We start from the raw sequence: 26811 nt of genomic DNA, 5'->3' as shown, positions 1-26811 counted from the left end.
GACTTCTGCACAACACAACTGATGGTCCCAACCCCATTTATAAGGCAAGAAATCCCACTTATTAAACCTGACGGGGCACACCTGTGAAGTGAAAACCATTTTCGGTGACTACCTCTTGAAGCTCATCAAGAGAATGCCAAGAGTGTGCAAAGCAGCCATCAAAGCAAAAGGTGGCTACTTTGAAGAACCTAGAATATAAGACATATTTTCAGTTGTTTCACACTTTTTTGTTAAGTATATAATTCCACATGTGTTAATTCATAGTTTTGATGCCTTCAGTGTGATTGTACATTTTCATAATCATGAAAATACAGAAAAATCTTTAAATGAGATGGTGTGTCCAAACTTTTAGTCTGTACTGTATATTCTTTTGGGATAATAAATTTTTAACTTGTTTTCACCAGAAAACCTCGTTATCAGTAGGAATCCGAGAGTCTGATCACTGGCATCCACACCAATCGTCAGAATGGGGAATTTTTGTCCCTGATGGGGCACTTTAATCTCTGTTTACAAATTGGAGCAGCAGGTCGGATGTCCCATTCTCCAAAAGCCGAGCACAGGGAATGAATGGGACAGTCAGGCATGTGCACTGTTCTTCCATTTTGACGGGAATAAAATTTCCCATTGGTGTGGGGTTCCAGGGGTTGGACCCCCACCGATCAGCAAGGACGGGTCACAGGGGTCAGATCTCCCCTCCCCCTTCCTCAGTGATCACCAAGGACGGGTCGCAGGGGTCGGATTCCCCCCTTCCTCAGCGATCACCAAGGACGGGTTCCACGGGTCATTGCCATGTTTACATGAGCCTGATCTCAGGAGCGAGTGTTTGTTGATGACTCTCGTTTGGCCAATTACCAGTCCCTGTATAAAGCCCCTTACGGAGGCCCCTTTGACCCCATTTGTCGTCCTTCAGCTCTCTGTGCAGTAGATTTTATTAAGCAAGAGGAAAGTGGCCTTAAAAAGGAGAAGCGGAGCGGTGTACAGACGTAATGTATCATGAGCGGCATGGCTTCCCTTTGTGTCTGGAGAGTGGAGGGGAGGCAGAAAACGCGGCAGAGGAGCCGGGGCCTTAATGGAAATGTAAAGTCGAGCTCATTAACTGGAGCGGCAGAAAGAAATGAGATTTAAATTGTGATAAAAGTAAGAGATGGGAGTAAATGGAGTCATCCACAATCCAAGGGAGATTCCTCCAGCGATGCTTTATGGTCTAATAAGTCATTTGTCTTTTTCATGATGGAGCAAGTGCTGGGGTCAGGCTGTAAAATCTCCGAGCGGTGCCGAGTAGATGGGGCTTTCATGTCTGCCAAATTACTACGGTCATTGCAATGTCTGTTTCTCCTAATAATGGACCCAATTTTCTATGATAAGCTACAGAAAACTCTGATACAGGCGGCCTTTTACTTATTCCCATTCCTTTATACTAGGATTTAACCACTTCTTATACTACATTGGGTACTGGTGTACGGAACAGGCTCAGAGCGCCACGCACCGCAGGTGACAGCTGTGTTTTACAGTCGACATCCCCCTGTAACAGTCGAGATTTGTAATAAGCTGTTAACCCCCTTAAATGCAACAGTCAATCTCCGACATCGGTACTTACAGCGTGGTGCTAATGGCTTGCAAAGGCAGATGGGGAACTTCTGATGGCTGCCATCTTGGTACTCCCATACTTTTAATAGCCGGGTCTCCTAGGTATTGCAGTTAATAGAAAAAGCGTTACTTTTTTTTTTTTTTTTTAAGTACATTTAAAAAAAAATAAATTAAATTTAAAGTCTGAATTACTTTCTTTTTTTAGTAATTCAGACTTTTTTTATTTTATTTTTTAAATTTATTTAAAAAAAAAAAAGAGGCTTAAAAATATAAGAAAATTTTAACCCGTAAAGTAAACTCTGTAGCACAATAAAAAATTGAAACTCCTAAATTCTTGTTAAATTATTGGCCCCGATGCCCATAAAAAAATTCAATAAAGTTACTACTGTGTTGTATGTACCCTGAAATGGTAACAATAAAAAACCTAGTCTCACCACGCAACTAACATGCCTTTTCACAGCTGAATTGATGGGAAAAATGATTAGAATATGGGTCTTTAAAAATGGCGACACAAACCAAATTATTATTTTTTTATTTATTTATTTTCATTATTTTTATTGAAGAAAATATAATAAAATAAAAACAAATTAAAATATATATTAAATAAAAAATGAATACAATATAATAAAATACAATAATATAATATTGAATAAAATACATAATGAATAAAATACATTATTTTATTTATTACACATTTTTTAATTCTTTTCCACCACTTACAGAAAAAACAAAGCTGTACAAGTTTGATATCTTCTTAATCATCCTGACCTGGAGATCCAAGTTTCTGGGTCACTTTTAGCCCACAATAAACGGCATAAAAATAAAATCCCCGAAAACCAATTGTAGAATTTTTTTTTTTCACGATTTCATCTCAATTTTAGATCTTTTTTCCCCCATTTTTCAGCACATTATACGATGGACAAGAAATGCTGTCAAGTCAAAACTACAACTCAACCTGTAAGCGAGAAGCTCTAGTACGACTATGTTAACATAAAAATATGGCTCTTAGAGGACGCAAAAGCACAAAAAAATGAAAAATTGCCCAATGCTCGATCTAAACCAGGATTGAGCATTGTAAATGTAAAACCAAGTTCAAACAGGAACGGAGTGAACAGTTACTGGACAGATGTGGTTCTGCAGTGAAACAGGTCTACTTTCTTGCAAAAACAGCGCCACTTGTGTCTGCTGGTCATGCCAGGTATTGCAATGTAGTGCAATTGAAACAGGTTTGAACTGCAACATGCATGGCACTGTGTTTGGAAGAAAGCAGACTAATATATATATATATATATATATATATATATATATATATATATATATATATATATATATATATATATATATATATATATATATACAGTGCCCACAAGTAGTATTCAACCCCCTGCAGATTTAGCTGGTTGACACATGCGGAATTAACTTGGCATTGTGACATTTGTACTGTAGATCAGCCTGGAAGTGGGAAATGCACTGCAGCAAATATATATATATATTTTTTAAACGTTAAAAGTTAATTCAGAATGTCATTTATTATTCAACCCCTCAAACCACAAGAATTCTGTTTGGTCCCCCTAAAGTTTTAAGAAGTAGTTCAGGCACCAAGAATAATGAGCTTCACATGTGTGGATTAAAGATCTCTTTTGCCAGCCTTTTCTGACTATTTAAGACCCTCCCCAAACTTGTGAACAGCACTCAGACATGGTCAACATGGGAAAGACAAAGGAGCATTCCAAGGCCATCAGAGACAAGATCGTGGAGGGTCACAAGGCTGGCAAGGGGTACAAAACCCTTTCCAAGGAGTTGGGCCTACCTGTCTCCACTGTTGGGAGCATCATCCGTAAGTGGAAGGCTTATGGAGCTACTGTTAGCCTTCCACGGCCTGGACAGCCTTTGAAAGTGTCCTCCCGTGCCGAGGCCAGGCTTGTCCGAAGAGTCAAGGCTAACCCAAGGACAACAAGGAAGGAGCTCCGGGAAGATCTCATGGCAGTGGGGACATTGGTTTCAGTCAATAGCATAAGTAACGTACTCCACCGCAATGGTCTCCGTTCCAGACGAGCCCGTAAGGTACCTTTACTTTCATAGCGTCATGTCAAGGCTCGTCTACAGTTTGCTCATGATCACTTGGAGGACTCTGAGACAGACTGGTTCAAGGTTCTATGGTCTGATGAGACCAAGATCGAGATCTTTGGTGCCAACCACACACGTGACGTTTGGAGACTGGATGGCACTGCATACGACCCCAAGAATACCATCCCTACAGTCAAGCATGGTGGTGGCAGCATCATGCTGTGGGGCTGTTTCTCAGCCAAGGGGCCTGGCCATCTGGTCCGCATCCATGGGAAGATGGATAGCACGGCCTACCTGGAGATTTTGGCCAAGAACCTCCGCTCCTCCATCAAGGATCTTAAGATGGGTCGTAATTTCATCTTCCAACAAGACAACGACCCAAAACACACAGCCAAGAAAACCAAGGCCTGGTTCAAGAAGGAAAAAGTCAAGGTGTTGGAGTGGCCTAGTCAGTCTCCTGACCTTAACCCAATTGAAAACTTGTGGAAGGAGCTCAAGAATAAAGTCCACATGAGACACCCAAAGAACCTAGATAACTTGGAGAAGATCTGCATGGAGGAGTGGGCCAAGATAACTCCACAGACCTGTGCCGGCCTGATCAGGTCTTATAAAAGACGATTATTAGCTGTAATTGCAAACAAGGGTTATTCCACAAAATATTAAACATAGGGGTTGTATAATAATTGACCCACACTTTTATGTTTAAAATTTAATAAAATTCAACTGAGCAACATAACTTTTTGGTTTGTAAGATTTATGCTTCTGTTCATAAAACCTACTCTCGTTTGCAGTTTGAAGGCTCTAACTTATTTGCATCTTATCAAACCAGCTAAATCTGCAGGGGGTTGAATACTACTTGTAGGCACTGTGTATGTATGTATGTATATGTATATGTGTATATATATATATATATATATATATATGTATATGTATATGTATATGTATGTGTGTATATATATATATATATATATATATATATATATATATATATATATATATATATATATATATATATATATATATATATATATATATATATATATATATATATATATATATATATATTTTTAACCCTCTACCACCCTAGCTGGTAATGTTGGTTTAGACTCTGGTTCTGCATTCAGATGTGCATTATTCTTACCGCGGCAGTAGAGTGTTGTCTCCCAAGCAGAGGTAAGTGACCGTATACAGCATGGGCGTTTAAACATGTGACTCCCCGCAGGAGCTGGAAGAAAATTACACCCGGGCATATTCGGAGGCGCTGTCCGCTTTTGGAAATGGAGCCCTGTTTGTGGAGAAGTTCATTGAAAAGCCTCGTCACATAGAGGTGCAGATACTCGGTGAGTGAACCTGTAAGGGCAGCGGAGGCCTATGGTTGCATCAGGTTGTGCCCGGCCTCATTCTTCCACGGCAGAGAATACAGATTTATATAAAGGTGTCGGTCCGGGACTCTGCCTATACACAGGACGTTTAAACCCCAATGCAGACTGTTCTGTCCTGAGGACATTGCTCTCTCCCAGTCACTTTCCTGCAGAGACGCCGAGCAGGGGAGAGAGCGGTGTGTCCTGCACGCTCTGCAGGATCTGCGTCTTACAGCTTATTTTATGCAGCTTATTTTAGGGGAAAAAAAGCTGAAAAAAAATTTGATTTCCTATGAAAAAAATGGAAGTTTTCTTTAATTTTTTTTTTTTTTTAAAGTAATTTTATGCAGAGGATTTTGGAGAAAATACGCTCTTAAACTCCTCAAAAGATTCCCTGTGTACATACCCTATCGAACTGGCTTTAGCAAACTTATGTTGTACACAATTACTTCTTCATAGAGTCCATAAAGTGAATCTTTAAAAACAGAATTCCACGTGCTCAAAAACCATGTAGTAAAAATCCCTGAGCTCCCCTGATTCTGCCACACTTTTTCTTCTTGCGCTGCGTCACTCCATTGCAGAGATATTCACATTTGTTTCTTCTGGAACGTGTGAAATCTCCTCCTTGCAGTCCAACTGGGTGTTTCATCAGTGTGCTGGGGGCGTGTGCTTTCACTCCTCCGTCCCAAATTCTGCCAATCATATCTCAGCAGCATCTGAGACTGATATACTGCTAGGTCAGATGCCGTTCTGTGATTGGCAGAGTCTGGGAGGGAGGTGTGAAGGTGCACGCCCCCAGAGAAGACTCAGAAGAAACGCCCAGTTGCGCTACAAGCAGAGATTTCACATGCTGCGCTCCAGAAGCTACAAATGTGAATATCTCTGCACTTGAGCGACGCAGCGCAAAACGGAAAAAAGTGACATAGTCGGGGGAGCTTGGGGATTTCAACAAAGGTATTCGACGCCTTTTTATTGAGCAAGTGACAGCTTCTTCATGGATTCTCATGTTTACCACCCATACTCTCATGAATTACTGTACTAGAAAAGCACATTATTTTCCATTCATGGATTCCTATAGCGTGAAGATGAGTACTGTTGAATTCTCACCATGGCCTCTGCACTTCTGACTGTATTGTGTGGAACTTTTATAATTGAGACCCCCTGTTAATGACAAATCTCAAACCTTTTTTTTTTCTTTTCTTTTTATTAGGGGACAAACACGGTAACGTGATACATCTTTATGAACGTGACTGTTCCATCCAGAGACGGCACCAGAAGGTTGTGGAGATAGCACCAGCTGCTCAGCTAGACCCTCAACTCAGAGACCGACTCACCCATGATTCTGTGAAACTTGCAAAGCAGGTGAGATTGACCGGGTAGTATTCTGTGTAGTCCTACGTCCGGAATATGCAAGACGTGATGTTCGGCCATGGAGCTCCACCAGTAATGCCCAACCGGCAAGACCATGGTGCCTATTGCATGGGTGGCAAAATTATATAGTGCAACTGTCCTTTTTTTTTTTTTTTTGCAGCGTGATGATCAAAAGTTTGGCTCCGTTATGGGGGCACCATTCTGACATACTGACCCGCACAGTTAGCATATGACTGCAGCTGCTTTCATTGCGAACGGCCGCACGGCAATACAGCATGATACCCCCACAGTGAATTCCTCCACAGTACCCTACACATGCACCGTATAATTACCCTAGTGCATCTCCCAGCAAAGAATAATGGGCCCCACGTGGTCCTCCATGCCGAATAATGGGCCCCACGTGGTCCTCCATGCCGAATAATGGGCCCCACGTGGTCCTCCATGCCGAATAATGGGCCCCACGTGGTCCTCCATGCCGAATAATGGGCCCCACGTGGTCCTCCATGCCGAATAATGGGCCCCGCGACGTAGTCCTCCATGCAGAATAATGGGCCCCGCGACGTAGTCCTCCATGCAGAATAATGGGCCCCGCGACGTAGTCTGAATGAATATAGTATTGCGCTGTCTGGGAATTAAAAAGAAATTGCTGAACCAGTGAGCAAAACTTTTATCCCTGGAGTCCAGGTCTTGTCTCTCATCAGGGTAACATCTCCATGGAGTTTGCTGGTTCTCCCTGTGACTTTGTTCTTGAAGAAATGTCATGGCGCTGATCGTGCAGTGGGAATTTTAATATTGTGTAAATTACTCCATGATGTCGTCGTAGATCATGTTTGAGGAGGAAAACAGAACTGCAGAATACATTGCATAAATGTATTGATCCATCACATACTAAAATATCTTGAAAAATCCTATACCGTATGATCAAAAGTATTGGAGCACAGATTCTCATCCTCTCTAAGGGGTAAAATGACCAAGTGCTTAGAAGAACGAGCAGCTTTACAATTTTCTTCTTATTAAAAAATCCTCTGTCCTCAAGAACAAAGGGATTTTTTAAATTTTATTGTTCTCAGCCAATTTGCTAGTTTACAGGCCACTGCTGCAGTCCCAGAGGTGGCTGGTTTCCTAGCAAGGAACGTTCACTTGGAAGCTGTTTGCTTTACAGCTTGTAAGAGCTTCTCTCATCATTCATTGCCGCTGCACCCCTACCATGCAGCAAAAGCAAAACTGCATCGGAGAACTCATAGTTCGTGTTAACAGTGCAACCATGCCGCGGGTCTGAGCTGTCAATCATCAGGAGCACTCCGCCCCCTTACCAGGAATCCAAGAAGCAGAAGAGCAGTGGGCTCATGTTTCCTTCCATCCCAGTGTCCCCGTGTATATCACCTGGCTCTATTGCCCCGATGTAGAATACCGGCTCCTTCCCCTCCCCCCCCGCCATGCCGTCTGCCTTTACTCACATATGACAGAACGGTCGGTGGTGCAGAGCTCACTGATTCCAACGCGGTCCTGTAATAGGAGCCACCGGAGTAACTGGTCCGTTCATGACATTTTTTCCTCCTAATCTTCCCCCATCACCTGTGAGTGATATTATTGAAAAGTGGAAGGAACCACAGCAACTCGGACTCGAGGTGGAGACCCGTTAACAATACATAGCGGGGGGCCGAGTGCTGAGGAGCAGAGGGCAGAAAAGTCACCACCACTCTGCCGACCCCATAACTGCAAAGTCCAGACCTCCTCTGGTATAACATCAGCACGAACACAACTCCCCCACCAGGAGCTGCATGCAGCCGTACATCACCAAGCACAATGCCGAGAGTCGGATAGAGGGGTGTAAAGCCGTCACCACTGGACTCTGGAGGAGACGTGTTCTGTGCAGTGACGGATCACACTTCTGTAGATTCTGTCTGGGTTTGGTGAATGACCGGAGAATTTTACCCCCTGACTGCACTGTGCCCGCTGTACAGTTTGGTGGAGGAGGATAATATGATGGTCTGTTATCGGGGGATGGGGGGTGGGGGGAGTCTCAGCCTTTTACTTCCAGTGAAGAGAAATTTTAATACTTCAGCACATGACATTGTGAACAATTGTAGCTTCTATATTTGTGGGAACAGTTTGGAGAAGACCCTTTTCTGTTCTCTAGGACTGTGCCCAGTTCACAAGGTCCATGAAGACATGGGGGGGGGGGGGTGGAGTTTAATGGTAGAACATGCCCGGACCCCATCCAATTCCTTTGGGATGAACTAGACCGGAGATTGTCATCCAGACCTCTCCCCAACATCTGGGTTTGACCTCACAAATGCTCTTCTGAATGATGGGGCACAAATTCCCAAAAACTTGTAGAAAAGTTTTCCAGGGGAGTGGAGGCTGTTTGTATTAAACTTTATGGATGTAGAATGGGGGGTTGAAAAAGTTGCTGTAGGAGGAATGCGGAGGGGGCACATTTTATTTTTCCGTATGTTTATCATGGGGGAAAAAAAATATATATAAATTAAAATAAAAAAAAATATCATATATATATATATATATATATATATATATATATATATATATATATATATATATATATATATATATATATATATATATATATATATATATATATATATATATATATATATATATATATATATATATATATATATATATATATATCAGTTATATGAAAAAGTTTGGGCACCCCTATTAATCTTAAGCTTAATGTTTTAGAAAAATTGGTCTTTTTGCAACAGCTATTTCAGTTTGATATATGTAATAACTGTTGGACACAGTAATGTTTCTGCCTTGAAATGAGGTTTATTGTACTAACAGAAAATGTGCAATCTGCATTCAAACAAAATTTGACAGGTGCATAAGTATGGGCACCCTTATCATTTTCTTGTTTTAAATACTCCTACCTACTTTTTACTGACGTACTAAAGCACTTTTTTTGGTTTTGTAACCTCATTGAGCTTTGAACTTCATAGCCAGGTATATGCAATCATGAGAAAAGCTACTTAAAGTGGCCACTTGCAAGTTGTTCTCCTGTTTGAATCTCCTCTGAAGAGTGGCATCATAGGCTCCTCAAAATAACTGTCAAATGATCTGAAAACAAAGATTATTCAACATAGTTGTTCAGGGGAAGGATACAAAAAGCTATCTCAGAGATTTAACCTCTCAGTTTCCACTGTGAGGAACATAGTAAGGAAATGGAAGAACACAGGGACAGTTCTTGTTAAGGCCAGAAGTGGCAGGCCAAGAAAAACATCAGAAAGGCAGAGAAGAAGAATGGTGAGATCAGTCAAGGACAATCCTCAGACCACCTCCAGGGAGCTGCAGCATCAACTTGCTGCAGATGGTGTCACTGTGCATCGGTCAACTATACAACGCACTTTGCACAAGGAGAAGCTGTATGGGAGAGTGATGCGAAAGAAGCCGTTTCTGCAAGCACGCCACAAACAGAGTCGGCTGAGGTATGCAAAAGCACATTTGGAGAGGCAAATTTCTTTTTGGAAGAAGGTCCTGTGGACTGATGAAACCAAGATTGAGTTGTTTGGTCATACAAAAAGGCGTTATGCATGGCGGCAAAAAAACACAGCATTCCAAGAAAAACACTTGCTACCCACAGTAAAATTTGGTGGAGGTTCCGTCATGCTTTGGGGCTGTGTGGCCAATGCCAGCATCGGGAATCTTGGTGAAGTTGAGGGACGCATGGATTCCACTCAGCATCAACAGATTCTTGACAATAATGTTCAAGAATCAGTGATAAAGTTGAAGTTACGCAGGGGATGGATCTTTCAGCAAGACAATGATCCAAAACACCGCTCCAAATCTACTCAGGCATTCATGCAGAGGAACAATTACAATGTTCTGGAATGGCCATCCCAGTCCCCAGACCTGAATATCATTGAACATCTGTGGGATCATTTGAAGAGGGCTGTCCATGCTCGGCGACCATCAAACTTTACTGAACTGGAATTGTTTTGTAAAGAGGAATGGTCAAAAATACCTTCATCCAGGATCCAGGAACTCATAAAAAACTACAGGAAGCGACTAGAGGCTGTTATTTTTGCAAAAGGAGGATCTACTAAATATTAATGTCACTTTTCTGGTGAGGTGCCCATACTTATGCACCTGTCAAATTTTGTTTGAATGCAGATTGCACATTTTCTGTTAGTATAATAAACCTCATTTCAAGGCAGAAACATTACTGTGTCCAACAGTTATTACATATATCAAACTGAAATAGCTGTTGCAAAAACACCAATTTTTATAAAACATTAAGCTTAAGATTAATAGGGGTGCCCAAACTTTTTCATATAACTGTGTGTATGTGTGTGTGTGTGTGTGTGTATATATATATATATATATATGTATATATATATATATATATATATATATATATATATATATATATATATATATATATATATATATATATATATATATATATATAGCTTTTGTTACTGATTTTCAAAATATGAAAATATGCCATTATTTTTTTGATTTTTTACTGCTTTTGTTGTGATCTCTGGTTTATGCAGACATCTGCCGTTATTTCTAGGTTCCAGTAGGGGGCAGCAGAGACACTGGATGTAGAGAGACTCTTCCTTGCTGTTATATCATGGTGTATGGGGAGACTTTTATATTGCGCTTGTTCTTTCATTCCAGGCTATTTAAAGCTGCTGTGATGTAACGAGTCCTGCTTCCGGGTCCTTGTATTGGAAAGTAATGAGAGCATCACATATAAGAATGACCTTGCTGTTGGTCGTGGTCTGTGCAGTCAATTTTCCATGCAGATTAGTGGAACGTCGTCATTTACTCTCTTCTGCAATGAAACCTCGCAGGGTCTATATCAGAGAGATTGTATCCCAAGCTTCTTGCAACGTGCAGGGTACGGTTCCTTTGACTGTAGCTTTCCTCTTGAAGGTACAGCACTGTGTAAAGGTTTTAGGCAGGCGTGGAAAAAATGCTGCACAGTAAGAATGATTTTACTAATAAAAAATGTTAAATTTTTCTCAGTTAACAAAATGCAAAAAGAAATCTAATTCATCAATATTTGGTGGCTGCCCTTTGCCTTCATCACTTCTTCTGGGTACTTGTCACTTGCTCACAGTTGGAACACAGAAGGAACTCAGCAGGAGGTTGTTCCAAACATCTTGGAGAACCAACCACAGATCTTCTGTGTACGAGCCTTGTACAAATTCTTCTGTATCTTCATGTGATCCCAGACAGACTGGATGATGTGAGATCCGGGGTCTGTGGGGACTCCTCGCTCTTAATGACATTGGCTGGATATTTGTGGTCATTGTTCGGCTGCAGAACAAATTTGGAGCCAATCAGACACTTCCCTGATGGTATCACATGGATAAGCATCTGCCTGCATTTCTCAGCATTCAGGACACCATTAACCCTGACCAAATCCCCATCTCAGTTTGCAGAAATATATCTTCAAACTTTCAGGACCCTCCAACGCGCTTCACTGCTGCCTCATTGTGCCGCTCTCCAGCTTTTTGGGAACAAGCTTCCTTGTGTTAAAGCCAAAGATTTCACATTGTGACTTTTTCAGTCCGGAGCACCTGCTGCCATTTTCTACCCACAGTTTCTATGTTTTCCTGCATAGTTGATTTTCTTGGCCTTATTACCATGTAGAAGGTTTGGGTTTCTAGCTGCCATTCTTCCATGAAGACCACATCTGCTGGACTTCTTTGACCATTAGATGTGTGTAGCTGGGTCCCACTGTGTGTTGCTGCCAGTTCTGCGCTGTTGGCACTGCTGGACATCTCATTTTGAAGGGAAGTAAACATGAAGCATCTTTCATCTCCTTCACTAAGTTACTTTACCGACGATCCTCAATGTTGCCCATTTCTCGCTGAGAAATACAGATACTTATCCATCATGTAATATCATCAGAGAGGGGTCCAGTTGGCTACAAATTTATTCTTCAGCCGGACAACAACTCTAAACAGCCAGCCGATGTCATTAAGAATTATCTTCAGCGTAAACAACAAATAGTCCTGGAAGTGATGATCTGGCCCCAACAGAGTCCTGATCTCACATCATCCGTTTGTCTGGGATCACATGGAGAGATAAGAGTTTGCACAATAGACATCAACAGAAGATCTGTGGTTGTTCCAAACATCTTGGAGAACTAATCTCCTGCTGAGATCCTTCAAAACTGTGTGCAAGTACCTAGAGGAATTGATGCTGTTTTAGAAGGCAAGAGATTTTTCATTTTATTTTATCAATTAACAAAATAAAAAAATTATAACTTCTATTTTTATTGCATTTTTACTTTTGCAGCATTTTTGCCCACCCACCTAAAAAAAATGTTTTTACAGAACTATGCAGAATCTTAAACTGGATCCTTAATGTAAATTTCGCAGGGAATATTTTATTCTGGACTTTATTGCTGGTAATGTTGTGCCGCCTTCAGGCAGACTGGCCTACTGCCGCAGCGATCGTAGCGCTCGCTCTCGTATATACTTTGTTAAGCACTTTTCATGTGCTGCCTTCCGAATCGATGAATGACCTTGACGTGACGCGTTTCCCGCTCTCGGATTTACATTCAGTGCGTTCCTGTCTTTTCCTCCTCGTAAAATCCGGATACACGGTGAATTTAGATACTCGTACAACTCCCTTTTTTCTTTTTTTATTAGAGCAATTTGTAAACACTGTTAAAAGAAATTGGCTTGGAGTCCCAGCTGCCCTCATGATGTCTTGTGGGTTTTGGAGGTAATCCAGATTGCTGAAGGTTCGGAGCCTTTTTTGCCGGCTGAGAGGAGACGTCATGGGGTTGTTGCAAATATTAGAGCATATCTTGCTGCCTGCTGCGGATTGCAATGTGCTTATCTTTTACATGGTTATCTGGCTTTACTATACGGAGAGATACTTGAGAATTTAATGTGCTTGTGACTCTGCTTGTATTGCAAATGACTTCTCTTGCGGAACGGAAGAAAATACCTGGCAACTAACACCTAGGAGAGGCGGCCACCCTGTAAAGTCATTGTCTGAGCCTTTAACGAGCCTTGTATGTAGAGTTGAGCAAAAATTGTCGCTGTACCTCGGTCTGGCGTCCAGTCTGGTTCTCTGCGACAGCTGGACTAAGACCGCCTTCACTTTTGCGCCAGTATCCTGCATGTTTGTTGTGCTTACTGTGCCCCATAACATCACAGGGCATATTAAAGTCAATCGGTCATTAAGATCAAGCCACCCACAAACCACATATATGCACATGCTGGTCTTTGAAATGTAAATACATCGACCCCTTTATATATTTTATGTTGCTGCATTCATAAGAAATGTGCATATAAATTAAAATGCTAAATGCTTTGGGCATGACTGAGCACTCCCAGAGTGTCTGGCTCCTGAGGCTGTTTCCCTGCCCAGTATCAGCTTCTTTAGCTCTTTAAGTGCTGTGTCCCACCCAGAGCATTAAATGCCTCATTTGCTTATGATTTTAAAAGTCTAATAGTTACGCGTCTGCGTTTGAACCCTTGAGCCTGTGCTTTGTGGTCGGCTTCTCTGTCCACCGAGCCACAGCAGATACACCTTTTCTCCGGATGTTTAGTTTGTTATCCTTCAGTATTTTTAGGGTAACAGGTGTTTTTAATTTGTCTGCCCGATCACCTTTTTGGGTGCGGCTTTATATACTTTCCCCCTGCTGGTATTTCCTACTGGTGATGGTCTAATTTGGATGTCCAGCCATACTGATGTAGTTTAAGCCAGTCAGTGAAAGACCAGCTAGGGTTTATCTCTCTGCTGTTTATGTTCTTTACCCTGCACCTATCTTCTGTTTCTTTTTAGGAAGCAGACGGCATATTCTCTAACAGTACATACTGAATCCTTTATTTTGTGGTTTATTTTGCTCACTCTGGGATCTTTCTATTTCAGCACACTTTCCCTTCTGTAGGTAATTTGCACTCTGCTCTGCCTTCTGGTTCTTTAGGAGGAACATGACGGCCTTTCATGCAGTATGGTCCAAGTTGTCATTGCCTAGTCTGTGATTTAGGGTTCTCGGCTTACGCAGGAACCACTAGGGACTGCAGGGTACAGAAACCCGGCAGGGTCAGTTGCAGTTTTTAGTGTGTTACCTATTTTCCCGAGTGAGTTGCTGCACTATCATAACACTAATGCAGCAAAAGATTGATATGAAAATCCTTCAAGACCTGCTTGCTTATATTTATGGGTTTAGGGGAATTTATAATAAAGACAGATTCCTTTTTAAAGGTAAGAGCATGCAAGGTGAAGAATTGAAATCTGCGCTGGTCTGGCTACTACGGAGGACAGGACTGGATGCCGGACTAGAGCTGCACAAATCTTTTTCCTCAACTGTTTGGCTTGGTAGTTATCCCTGGTCATTTTGCAGAGACTCATCTACAGGCAGCTGTTTCATCAGACTCTGTTCAACACTGATGAGGAGCAAACACCATGAAACAGCAGTCTGTGGATGGGTTTCTGGCTTGGCATTTATCCCTGGTCATGTTGCAAGGCTCATTAAAAGGTTGGACATTGACCTATAGATTCGCTATGTCTCCTAGGTGGTACTTGTGAAAGTTTCTTTTACCAGAGAACTAATTTTCATACTTTTTTTTTTCCCTATGGTGCATTGCCTGTAAGACTTACCCGGCTGCCCTCTTTAAGGAGAACCAGTACTGCCCAACGTTGACTTACAATCTTCTACACTTTTTTGTGTACTTCTGTTCTTTTTCTCTTAATTCCTTCTGTTTTATGGATGCTATTGGCTGTCGTTGAAACCGAATGTCTCCTTTACTCATGTGCCCTCTGAACGTGGATAAACTTTAGCACTTGATCTCTCGGGTAGTGCCGGTGAGGTTGTGTTCAGTAGATTACAGTCTCTAGTTGGAAAGTTTCGCTGGAGTGGCAAAGTAGCCTAGAAATGGTGTATGTTTCGCCTGGTGGCTGGGGTTCCCGCTCAGCGCAGAATAGTGCCCCAAAAAAAAATCTATGCCAGGAAAGTGGTAAAATATTGGCATGCTGTAACCATCTAGCCTGGCAATATGAAGGCCAGAGTGGTTTTTGATGCTTGGGAGCTTTTGTAGTTGATTATTACAATGCCATCTGCTCTGCAGGTTTTAGCTTTCTATATTGGCCGACACCCTCATTAAAAAAATTAAAAATAAAAAATCCTTTTACTTTTGTAAATCATTACACCTTGCATTACCGGTATCACAAAAAGATTCGAGAGCCCTTCAGATATTTGTAGTGGAGCCTCTTCTACGGAAAGGACTTTAATGATGCTGCCTGGAAGCTGGAAGTGGGCTTGATGGTGTTATCTACAAACATAAAAGTTACACGTGTGGTATACATAAACCAACGTAAAAAACGCCGTATAATATGTAATATATCTGAATGAAAATTCAGTGTCGGGCCCCAAAACCACAGCCAGTTTCACATGACAGCACTTGGTCAGTATACTGACCAGTTCAATAACTTGACCTGTTGTCGAGATGCATCACGATCCACAACAATGTACATGCAGGTACATTGTGCCCCTATAGGAGACCATTACAATGTGGATACTGGTAATGTAAAATGCATGTGTGAATACAGTTCAGACCTAGCGTCTCCTGTTCCTCTTTCACATAAGGGGTTTTCTTCAGTAAGGAGATCCTCTACCTTTCTTGGCTTGCTGCCGGTGCTTCCTAGGTTTCGCCATACACACCTTGGCTGCCCACAGGCACACTCTTTCCTTATTTTTCCCCTCCAGCTCATTATATCTTGGACATGGCACTAGTGATGGGCGAGCACTAAAATGCTCGGGTGCTTTATTCTCGGGTCGAGCGCATTGGAATACTCTGGTGCTCTACCCGAGTAACGAGCCCAATGTAAGTCTATGGGAAACTCGAGCATTTTTCGGGCGGCTCCCCCCGGCGGTCTGCAGAGGGCCTAAAAATTGCCCAAATCGATGGGAGCAGTGCTCAAATGGCATGGGAAAGACCCTTGGTAGCATTTCTGACTCTCAGGTCACTACCGTCAACAATGTTGTCAGAGGTATTACGCCACTTTTACGGACTCGCAATAAAACATACAAAAACGAAACCAAAATGGATTTTCCTGGGAAATATGTTAAGGAACATCCTTTGCAGGGTAATGACTTGTATATAAAGCAAAATAAATAACCAAAACCAAAAATACTCCCACACCTTGGGCTATGTTCACCCGTAGCTTTTTTGATGTGTTTTTGCACTTTTGCATTGCTTTCAACCGTGCCAAATGCATTCACCGGGAAATGTCATTTTAACATTTTACAACCTTATCTGGCCATGTGGTGTGTGAGACCTGATCAGACATATCCTGTTTCATTTATGAAGGAGGGACTCTGAAAGTCACAAAGCTCATTTTCATAAGGCCAACAGGCAGCCCTTACTATTCTTAAAGGGCCAGCAGTCGGCCCTCACTGTTCTTAGAGAGCCATCAGCCAGCTATGCTTTATTGTTCCCATTATTAACGAGTGGGTCTCCTATACTGTTATTGCATATGCAGTGAGTGGCAGGGCTGGCCAAAATTTTGACTCACCCCAATACTCCTTTGAAGAGACTTGGAGGATGGCTTCCTGAAAACAATGTTCCCATCATTAGGAAGTGGGTCTCCCATACTATTTGCCTATTCAGTGAATGCAAGGGCTGCCAAAAATTTGGACCTACTCCAATGCCCCTTGGAAGAGACGTAGAGGAGGGCCTCATAAAAAAAAAAAAAAAATGTTCCCATTGGAAAGGAGCTGGTCTCCTATACTTGTAATGCCCGTGCACTAAGTGTATGGGCTGACAAACATTTACCCCTGGTGAGTATACATGAACATAATGTGAAAAAAAATAAATAAAAATAAATATTTTTTTTTTTATGATGCCTGGAAAAATGTATGTGGGTGTTGCATCACGGACCACGGTCACCCTGATGATGTGGTGGTGGTGGTGGTGGATGAGGAGAAGGAGGAGGACAAGAGCAAATGGCCAAAATCAGGAAGCGTATACCCATGTGTGGGTGTGAAAAGGTGCATGGGAATACACCTCCCATAAAAAGACACTGGATTTGAGTTTGTTACGCTGCTATCATTCGGTGGTGTTGAGAAGTCTGGCCCAACCCAGCCCTTGTTCATTTTAATAAGAGTCATCCTGTCGGCATTTTCAGTTGACAGGCGGATGCGCTTATCAGTTATAATTCTACCAGCGGAACTAAAAACCCGCTCTGATAAAACGCTGGCGGCAGGGCAGGCCAGGACCTCCAAGGCGTAGAGAGCCAGTTCATTCCACGTGTCCAGCTTGGATATACTATAATTATAAGGCAAAGCGGAATCACGGAGGACGTTGGTACGGTCGGTAAGGTACTCCCTCTGCATCTTCCCAAACTTTGCACTCCTTGTGAGAGTATCCCGCTCCTCAGGGCCTGTGTGATTGGAGGGGCTGAGAAAACTCTCCCAGAACTTTGACAGTGTTCCCCTGCCTCTGCTGGATTGGAGTTGTCTCTCTCGTCTGTACTCCTTGGTTGTCCAACGAACTGTGACCTCTGCCGCCAGCGTTTTCAGATGGAATTTTTTTTTAATAGTACCGCAACAATTGCCTTCTGGTACTGCCCCATTTTTGTAGACCTGTCCACCTCAGGAATAAGATATAAAGTTCTCCTTGTAGCATGGGTCTAGAAGTGTCACTAACCAGTAATGACTGTCACCCAAAATTTTGAGACCGCGAGGGTCACGGGAAAGGCAGCGCAATATAAACTCAGCCATGCGTGCCAGACTGCTAACAGGCAAGACTTCCGTGTCCTCACCAAGAGGACGACTGACCATGCTCTCCTCCTCCCTGTCCTCTGGCCATCCACGCTGAAGAGACGGTATGACAGTTGTGCAGGTAGTTTCATGCGCTATAGACGGTACTAGTTCCTGTTCTTCCTCCTCCTCCCTTCCACAATCCACGTTTGGATGAGATAAGGCTGGGCTGTGTGTAATCACACTGTATGGTTCCTTGATCCATCTCATCATGCTCCGCCTGCAATGCATCCTTTTTTATTGTGAGCAGAAGCGTTTCAGGAGACAGAAAAGCGGGATGTTGATGCTAATTATGGCGTCATTGCCACTCAGCATCTTGGTGGAGTCTTCAAAGTTTTGGAGGATGGTACATATGACTGACATCCATGTCCACTCCTGAGGTCTTATGTGTGGAGTCTGAACTGACTACCGACGGCCTTGTTGATGCTGGTACTCAACAACTGCCCTCTTCTGCTCACAAATCCTTCCCAACATCTGCAGTGTAGAGTTCCAACACGTGGGGACATCACACACCAGTCTGTGAGCCGGAAGCTGCAAACACTGCTGAAACACGACAAGGGTGGCAGAAGCTGTAGCTGACTTTCTAAAATGGGCACACAGGCGGCGTACTTTGATAAGCAGATCCGGCAGCTCCGGGTAGGTTTTGAGAAACCGTTGAACCACGAGGTTAAGCACATGGGCCAGGCATGGTACGTGTGTGAGCTCTCCTCTGAGCCGCCACCAGGTTCCGGCCATTGTCACACACCACCATGCCTGGCTGTAGGTTCAGCGGTGTGAGCCACAGATCTGCCTGCTCTTTCAGAGCTGTCCACAACTCTTCACCATTGTGCGGTTTGTCACCTAAGCATATTAGCTTCAGCACAGCCTGTTGCCGCTTGGCTGAGGCAGTGCTTCCAGCTTGTGGCTGATATGGTCATTTCGGAAATTGAGGCTGAGGTGCAGGAGCTGTAGACTGTGGAGGCAACCCTGATTGATCTAGTGCCCGCAATCCTCATCGTCGCAAGGATGTGTTCCGTCCCAAGGTCCAATTGGGTCCCGGCTTCCACTGTGTTAACCCAGTGTGCTGTCAGCGAGATGTACCGTCCCTGCCCACAAGCACTTGTCCATGTGTCTGTGGTTAGGTGGACTTTCCCAGTAACTGCATTGTTGAGGGCATGGCTAATGTTGTGGGACACGTGCTTTTGTAATGCGGGTACGGAACCCCGGATAAATGGTGAAGGCTGGGGTCTGAGCACCGAGGGACGGCCGCCGCCATCAGGTAGCGGAAACTGTCAATGATTTAGGGAAAAAAAAAGGCTTGGAAGATTTTGAATTCTTAATTTGTTTTCTGTTTAAGTCTGATTTTCCACTTTGCTTTAAAAAGGAAATAAATACCCCGCCTGATCCAGATCGGTTCATTCCTATGGGTATTTTATCTTGCTGTTGATCAATAGGGACAATTGGTGGGTTTGGACATCTCTGGCAATGGCTTCTCCTATAAGGAAAAAAAGGATTGGGCATGTTGAAAATGAAGATGCCCCACCACTTTTTATTTTTATTTTTATTTTTTTTATTCAGATTGATTTATGCCTTTTGAGTATTTAATCACGCTTTTGATCAATATGGATAAAACCAAATTTCTTACTACTTCCCTTCATTGTTTTTTTTTCCTTTCCCTCAATTGATCTTGGATATGTCTACTATCAACCATTCTAGCTATGTTACTATGTAAGGTGTAGACTTCAAGCCTGTCATGACAATTTTTATCGTTGACTGTGGTATGACCTAGGGAACATATTACTATCATGTATATTTTATTTTTAGTGTTTGGCAGCAGTACTTAGGACGCTGCCATAGCCTACGGATTTCAAATCTGCATGTAGTATGTTTTTTTGTGCAATTTATTGTCCTATACCTCAAGTACGTGGCTGTATTAATTGGCTTTCTAGACATTTGACCTTCTGGCCATAGGACTTCTGAATTTATGTTTACTATGTGAAACGCAGACTAAGGTCAACTCTACGGCAAATGTCGAAGCTGTATGTCCAGTGATTAAATAAATGGTAGATCACCTTTCTGCATATGATAATATTGCTTTTTGCCTTAAGTGAAATGAGCGGAGACATTGAGACCAAAGTTCTGTTTGTTTTGTTTTTTTTATTGGTTGGAGAAGACTGTAGAGCGGTTCTCATGATGAAAGCTTCTAAGTCCCGAATCCTTGACGAGAGGTACCAATAATTATCTACCTGGAACATCATGCATCGCTCACATCATGAAAGCTGCTCTTTGATGTGTGGGAGAGATGCATTGTTTGTTCTACGTTGACCTGTCACTCGGTGATGAGAGAAATGCTGGTGACACTGTGGGGGGAATGGAGAGGAGAGAAGAATCACAACGTGCCGCTACAGTTGTCTCCGTAAACAGGAGATTTAACTCTCAAGCAGTTGCTGTAAGAGATGCAGGTTATACTAATGGCTCGGTGTTTCATCTGCATAATGTAGGGAGGAGAACGGTGTAAAAGAACCTTCTCGTTGAGAGCTCGGCGCACTTGCCTTGGAAGGAGGCCATCATACTAGAAAATAAAGGAGACTTGATTGTCTCGGGCTAGGTGCTTTTGCATTTAATGTGCAATTTGGGTTGTCACTAGAACGGCAGCGTTATTTGCTCGCCAAGAAATAACCCATCACAGATGTCTGGCTCACGTTGCATAGGTTTGTGCCAGACATCTGCTCCCAATAGAACTCAATGATCACCTCAATGGGTGTGTTCATGGCCAGTCAGTTGTCCACCCCCTGGCCTGAAAAAATGTGACAGAGCAAAGGTGACAGCCTTTGGAATATGCCAAACGCATGCTTTTATATAGACTTCAGGTTTAGCGTCTGAGGATCGGGCTTTGCGGGAGAACTTTCCTTATGTTCACATGTTCAGTACTGGACATCTCCCGAAGAGCGTGCCTATTACGAGGCAAGATTTATATTTCCAGCGCTCCTCTAAAGTAATTGCTGGGTTTTCGGTGGTTAAGTATCTAAAGTTTGTGGATCCGTAGTGAGAGCGCTTTGATATAGTGATTTGCATCTTCGTCTTCTGGGTGAGTTTCAGAAGTGGGATAGTGAATGATCTTATTTAGGAACAAAAACTAGAGTCTTTAATGCATGTTCTTCTAAAACCTAAACAGTGTGACACTTCATATAGAGATTTCGAAAGGTTATATATGTTGACACGGACCACAGGATCCTCAGTTGAGCCCAGAATATGACATACATACTAAATACTATTTTGAGCGACGTTTGCAACTGGTTGTTTGCTACTTGCATCTGTCTTCACTTGATTCCCAAGTAGCTTTTCTTGTGTTCAATGATGGCACTAAAGTTTGATAGGGTAAATTTAAACTTTTAAATATTTTTTTTTATACATTGTAGGCCCTGTTTAATAGTGTGGGGATTCAGGACTTGAGACGCCCACCGATCACTCAAACCATGGGCCAAAGTGCTCAGGTTTGGCTCTAGCTTGGGCAAATCGGTGTATGTGATAGTGTCTATGGGTGGGTCTTCCTTTCTACAGGAAGTGTAGGATGGACTTTTACACCAGAAGTGGGGGCGGATTTTGTCTTTCTGCGGACCTTTGTGTCTCTACAGGAAGTGAAGTCAGATCATTCCTTTCTATAGGAAGTGAGGGCGGGTGTTTGTCTCTAAAGGGGGTGGTATCGGATTTTGGTCTTTCTCCAGGAAGTAAGGGTTGGCCTTTTATCTCTCTACAGAAAGTGGGGGCGGATCATGCTTCTTTATAGGAAATGAGGGTGGATCTTTGTCTCCATAAAGGAGGTGGGGCAGATCTTTTGTCTCGCTGCTGGAGGTAAGGACGGGGCGGGCCTTTGTCTCGCTGCTGGAGGTAAGGACGGGGCGGGCCTTTGTCTCGCTGCTGGAGGTAAGGACGGGGCGGGCCTTTGTCTCACTGCTGGAGGTAAGGACGGGGCGGGCCTTTGTCTCACTGCTGTAGGTAAGGACGGGGCGGGCCTTTGTCTGGCTGCCGGAGGTAAGGACAGGGCGGCCCTTTGTCTGGCTGCCGGAGGTGAGGACGGGGCGGCCCTTTGTCTCGCTGCCGGAGGTGAGGACGGGGCGGCCTTTGTCTCGCTGCCGGAGGTGAGGACGGGGCGGCCCTTTGTCTCGCTGCCGGAGGTGAGGACGGGGCGGCCCTTTGTCTCGCTGCCGGAGGTGAGGACGGGGCGGCCCTTTGTCTCGCTGCCGGAGGTGAGGACGGGGCGGCCCTTTGTCTCGCTGCCGGAGGTGAGGACGGGGCGGCCCTTTGTCTCGCTGCCGGAGGTGAGGACGGGGCGGCCCTTTGTCTCGCTGCCGGAGGTGAGGACGGGGCGGCCCTTTGTCTCGCTGCCGGAGGTGAGGACGGGGCGGCCCTTTGTCTCGCTGCCGGAGGTGAGGACGGGGCGGCCCTTTGTCTCGCTGCCGGAGGTGAGGACGGGGCGGCCCTTTGTCTCGCTGCCGGAGGTGAGGACGGGGCGGCCCTTTGTCTCGCTGCCGGAGGTGAGGACGGGGCGGCCCTTTGTCTCGCTGCCGGAGGTGAGGACGGGGCGGCCCAGCTTTTGCCTCTGCTCATGCTTTCCTGTCTATCAGTCGGCATGTGTGCATAACAGAGGCTTCCAGTTCAGGGCACATGAGTCTTTAGACAAAAGCTGGTGCGTGTTGGAAAGTTTGGGAAAGGAAATAGATGAACCGCACAAAAATAGTGGCCCCCCGATTTACAGAGCGTGGGAGTTGGCTCCATTTAACCTCTTGTTGGGCATAGATTTTTTTTCTTTTGTATGAAGGGACCGGTACGCTGTTAAGTTTCGCCATTATGGCCCTTCAGATTTCATTGTAGCATCTGGGTCGTTAGAAATCTGTCCAGCAAGCAATATAATCTGATCTCTGTGATCGGGCTTTATAGATCTCTCCTGACATTGGCATGTAACAATCTCCCGACACAATGTATTCATTTCACAGTCTGGAATCTTAATAAAGGAGCGATCCGCATGGCTGCGTCTCAATAAACTGTACTCCACACTTCTTGTGTTGTCATGATACCAACACTTAGAAATGCGCTTTCATTTCTCACCCTATGGCTTTTCTGTGATCCCTGTAGCGGAGAGGTGTAATCAGTGTTTTTCCAGCCCAGGCGCGTGTTTGCAGATAATTGAATGTTTTTTTGCATATTTATATAGATGTATGAGAATGCGGTTTTGCTACCTTGTCCTGTCAATCAGCCGATCCTTTACTGTATTAGTACAGTGCGGAGTAAATAAATAATTAGTCATCTGAAAATGGCAATTGCTTTTTGCAGCGAGTGAACATTGTCTCTGCATTTTAAATTGCTTGGAATAACCCGGTAAGTGTAAAAATAGGCATCTCCTTGGTATTTCTCGCTGGAAAGAGAGTGAAGTTTTATGTAAGAAGGCTGGGGGATGGCAGCCGGTGAACGGAAATCTAGAATTAACTATTGCTGGGTTATCCCCCCTTTTACCTGGGTCTCCTTTAATCGGCTCTTAGACGTCTAAAAATAAAAACGCTGTCTGTTCTCACCTTCCCTTAGTACAACACAACCTCTCCACTGCATTTCCGGGCTCTCTTTGACTATACCACACATGACCGCTGCAGCCAATCACTTGGCTCTATGGCTGGTGCAGTCTTAATAGCCAGAGGCGCTGAGTCCAGTGATTGGCTGCAGCGGTCAAATGAGCTGTAGTCTTGACAACACCTCTGCAGACAGTAAAGAAAGACTGGCAGTGGCAGAGAGGCTGCGCTGGACCTGGAGAAGGTGACTATGATGAAATAAGTCATTTAAAGGGGGTTGTCCATGAGATAGAGAGAGAGAGAGAGAGAGAGAGAGAGAGAGAGATCTATTTATCTATATCTCAGTAAATGTGATCTTCATACAATAATTGGGCTTTAAGTTTCTTTATTGTATAGGGACATGTTGTGAAGACCTGGGGTCTTCCGTGGGCATAATACTACTCAGATAACACAGTGAGGGTAAAACAGTGTAGTAATACTTTTATTGAACCATCAACAGACAATAACTTTATTATTATTATAATTTATTATAGCGCCATTTATTCCATGGTGCTTTACATATGAGAAAGGGGTATACATGGCGAAAACAATGACAATAATCTTGAACAAAACGTGACAGCAACTGGTACAGGAGGAGCGAGGGCTCAGTCTACAAGTGATGGGTGAGGATACAGTAGGTGAGGGTATTGGTGGTTGTGCAGCAATATGGTGGAGCGGTGGTCATTGCAGGTTGTAGACTTGTTGGAAGAGGTGGGTCTTCAGGGTCCTTTTGAAGGTTTCCACGGTAGGCGAGAGTCTGAAATGTTGGGGTAGAGAGTTCCAGAGTAGAGGGGAAGCACGGGAGAAATCTTGTATGCGATTGTGGCAAGAGAAGATAAGAGGGGAGTAGAGAAGGAGATCTTGTGAGGATCGGAGGTTGCGTACGGGTATGTACCGGGAGACTAGGTCAGAGATATATGGAGGAGACAGGTTGTGGATAGCTTTGTATGCCATGGTTAGGGTTTTGTACTAGAGTCTCTGGGTAATGGGGAGCCAGTGAAGAGATTGACAGAGAGGAGAGGCCGGGGAATAGCGGGGGGACAGGTGGATTAGTCGGGCAGCGGAGTTTAGGATAGATTGAAGGGGTGCGAGAGTGTTGAAGGGAGGCCACAGAGCAGGAGGTTGCAGTAGTCGAGGCGGGAGAGGAGGGCATGCCCTATGTGTTTTTGCAGATTAATGGTTGAGGAATGTGCGGATCCGGGAGATATTTTTAAGTTGAAGTGAGCAGGAAGTAGAAAGGGCTTGGATATGTAGTTTGAAGGAGAGGTCAGAGTCCAGGGTTACCCCAAGGCAGCGAGTTTGCGGGACTGGGGAGAGTTGACAGTCATTGACGTTGATAGCTCAGTTGGGGGGGTTGAGTGAGATGGTGGAAAGATGATGAATTCTGTTTTATCCATGTTAAGTTTTAGAAATCTAGCAGAGAAGGATGAGCTAACGGACAGACATAGTGGAATTTTGGTTAGTAGGGAGGCGATATCGGGTCCAGAGAGGTAGTTCTGTGTGTCATCAGCATAGAGGTGATACTGAAACCCATGAGACTCTGTGAGCTGTCCCAGGCCTAAGGTGTAGATGGAGAAGAGCAGAGGTCCTAGAACTGAACCTTGGGGAACACCGACAGATAGGGGGCGAGATGAGGAGGTGGTGTGTGAGTGGGAAACACTGAATGTCCGATCTGTTAGGTCTGAGGAGATCCAGGATAGGGCCAAGTCTGTGACGCCGAGAGATGAGCGTCTGTAGTAAGAGGGAATGGTCCACTGTGTCGAAGGCAGATGACCGGTCCAGGAGGAGGAGGAAAGAGTAGTGTCTCTTGTATTTGGCAGCTAGTAGGTCGTTTGTGACTTTAGTCAGTGCAGTTTCAGTAGAATGGTGCGGTCGGAAACCAGATTATAGGCGGTCGAAGAGGGAGCAGGAGGAGAGGTGGGAGGACAGTTCAGAATGGACGTGTTGTTCCAGTAGTTTTGAGGCATAGGGGAGAAGTGATATGGGGCGATAGCTAATCAGAAACTAAGGGTCTAGGGAGGGCTTTTTGAGGATAGGTGTGATTGAGGCATGTTCGAAGCATGAGGGGAAGACGCCAGTTGTTAGTCACAGGTTGAAAAGGTGGGTTAGGGTTGGGATGAAGATAGTGGTAAGGTTTGAGTTGAGGTGGGATGGGATTGGGTCAAGTTCATAGGTGGTGAAGTGTGATTTGGAGAGTAAAGTGGAAAGTTGATCTTCCGTAATGATGGAGAAGGTGGTTTTGGAGGAGGAGGGTTGAGTGGATATGAGGAGGGGCTGTGGGGACTTTAGGTGAACGATTTGTCTGATGGTGTGTCCATCTTCTGCTTGAAGAATGAGGCAAAGTCTTCAGCTGAAATAAGAGGAGAAGGAGGAGGCACTGGGGGGCGGAAGAGAGAATTGAAGATGTTGAATAGTTGTTTGGGGTTGTGAAACAGAGAAGATATGAGAGATGAGAAGTATGTTTGTTTTGCTGCAGTGAGCGTGGACTTGAAGGTAGTGAGGGAATGTTTGAATGCAGTGAAGTGCTCATTGGAGTGGGACCTTTTCCATCTACGCTCAGCAACCCTGGATGCTCGTTGCAGTTCTTTAGTTAGGCTGGTGTGCCAGGGTTGCCTGTTGATTGTGCGAGCTTTGGTATGTGTGTGGGGGGGTGGGGGGACCGAATTGAGAGCTGCAGCTGTTGTGGTGTTGTATAAAGTGGCAGCAACGTCTGCATCGTGTAAGGAACTAATGTCTGTAAGAGGGAGAAGGGATTCAGAGATTGAGTGTAGGTCAAGGTGTTTAAGATTTCTGCGAGGGTGTGCAAGTTGGTGGAGTAGGGATTGAGCATCTGGAGAGGAAAGGGTAGAGAATGTAAGTAGGTTGTGGTCAGAAAGAGGGAGGGGTGAGTTTGAGAGGTTAGACAGGGAGCAGAGGCGGGTGAAGATGAGGTCCAAAGTGTGGCCATCTTTGTGGGTGGTTGTGGAAGACCACTGAGTAAGGCCGAAGGAGGAAGTGAGGGATAGAAGATAACATAGAACAGTCCCAGCAAATACCTAAGATGGTGCAAAATTACCGTCTTACCTTTCTGCTGGTCCACTGGGAA

The 26811-nt window shown here is 44.0% G+C and overlaps 1 protein-coding gene across 1 annotated transcript in view; it reads left to right on the top strand.

The window, feature by feature from the left end:
* The window catches only part of LOC141215206 (pyruvate carboxylase, mitochondrial-like), a gene marked incomplete at its 3' end in the record, with an annotated part of 171211 nt that overhangs the window by 116724 nt on the left and 27676 nt on the right, over window positions 1-26811 (top strand). Inside the window, exons 7-8 of the mRNA XM_073665505.1 lie at window positions 4877-4994; window positions 6226-6377. Of these exons, the coding sequence (XP_073521606.1) occupies window positions 4877-4994; window positions 6226-6377 (270 nt within the window). The remainder of the gene's footprint in view (window positions 1-4876; window positions 4995-6225; window positions 6378-26811) is intronic.

Source organism: Phyllobates terribilis, unplaced genomic scaffold (genome assembly GCF_046119375.1).
Source record: "Phyllobates terribilis strain yellow unplaced genomic scaffold, ASM4611937v1 Scaffold_231__1_contigs__length_3143052, whole genome shotgun sequence".
Lineage (NCBI taxonomy): Eukaryota > Metazoa > Chordata > Amphibia > Anura > Dendrobatidae > Phyllobates > Phyllobates terribilis.
Note: the sequence above shows the minus strand (reverse complement) of the source record. Positions and strands in the feature narration are given on the sequence as shown.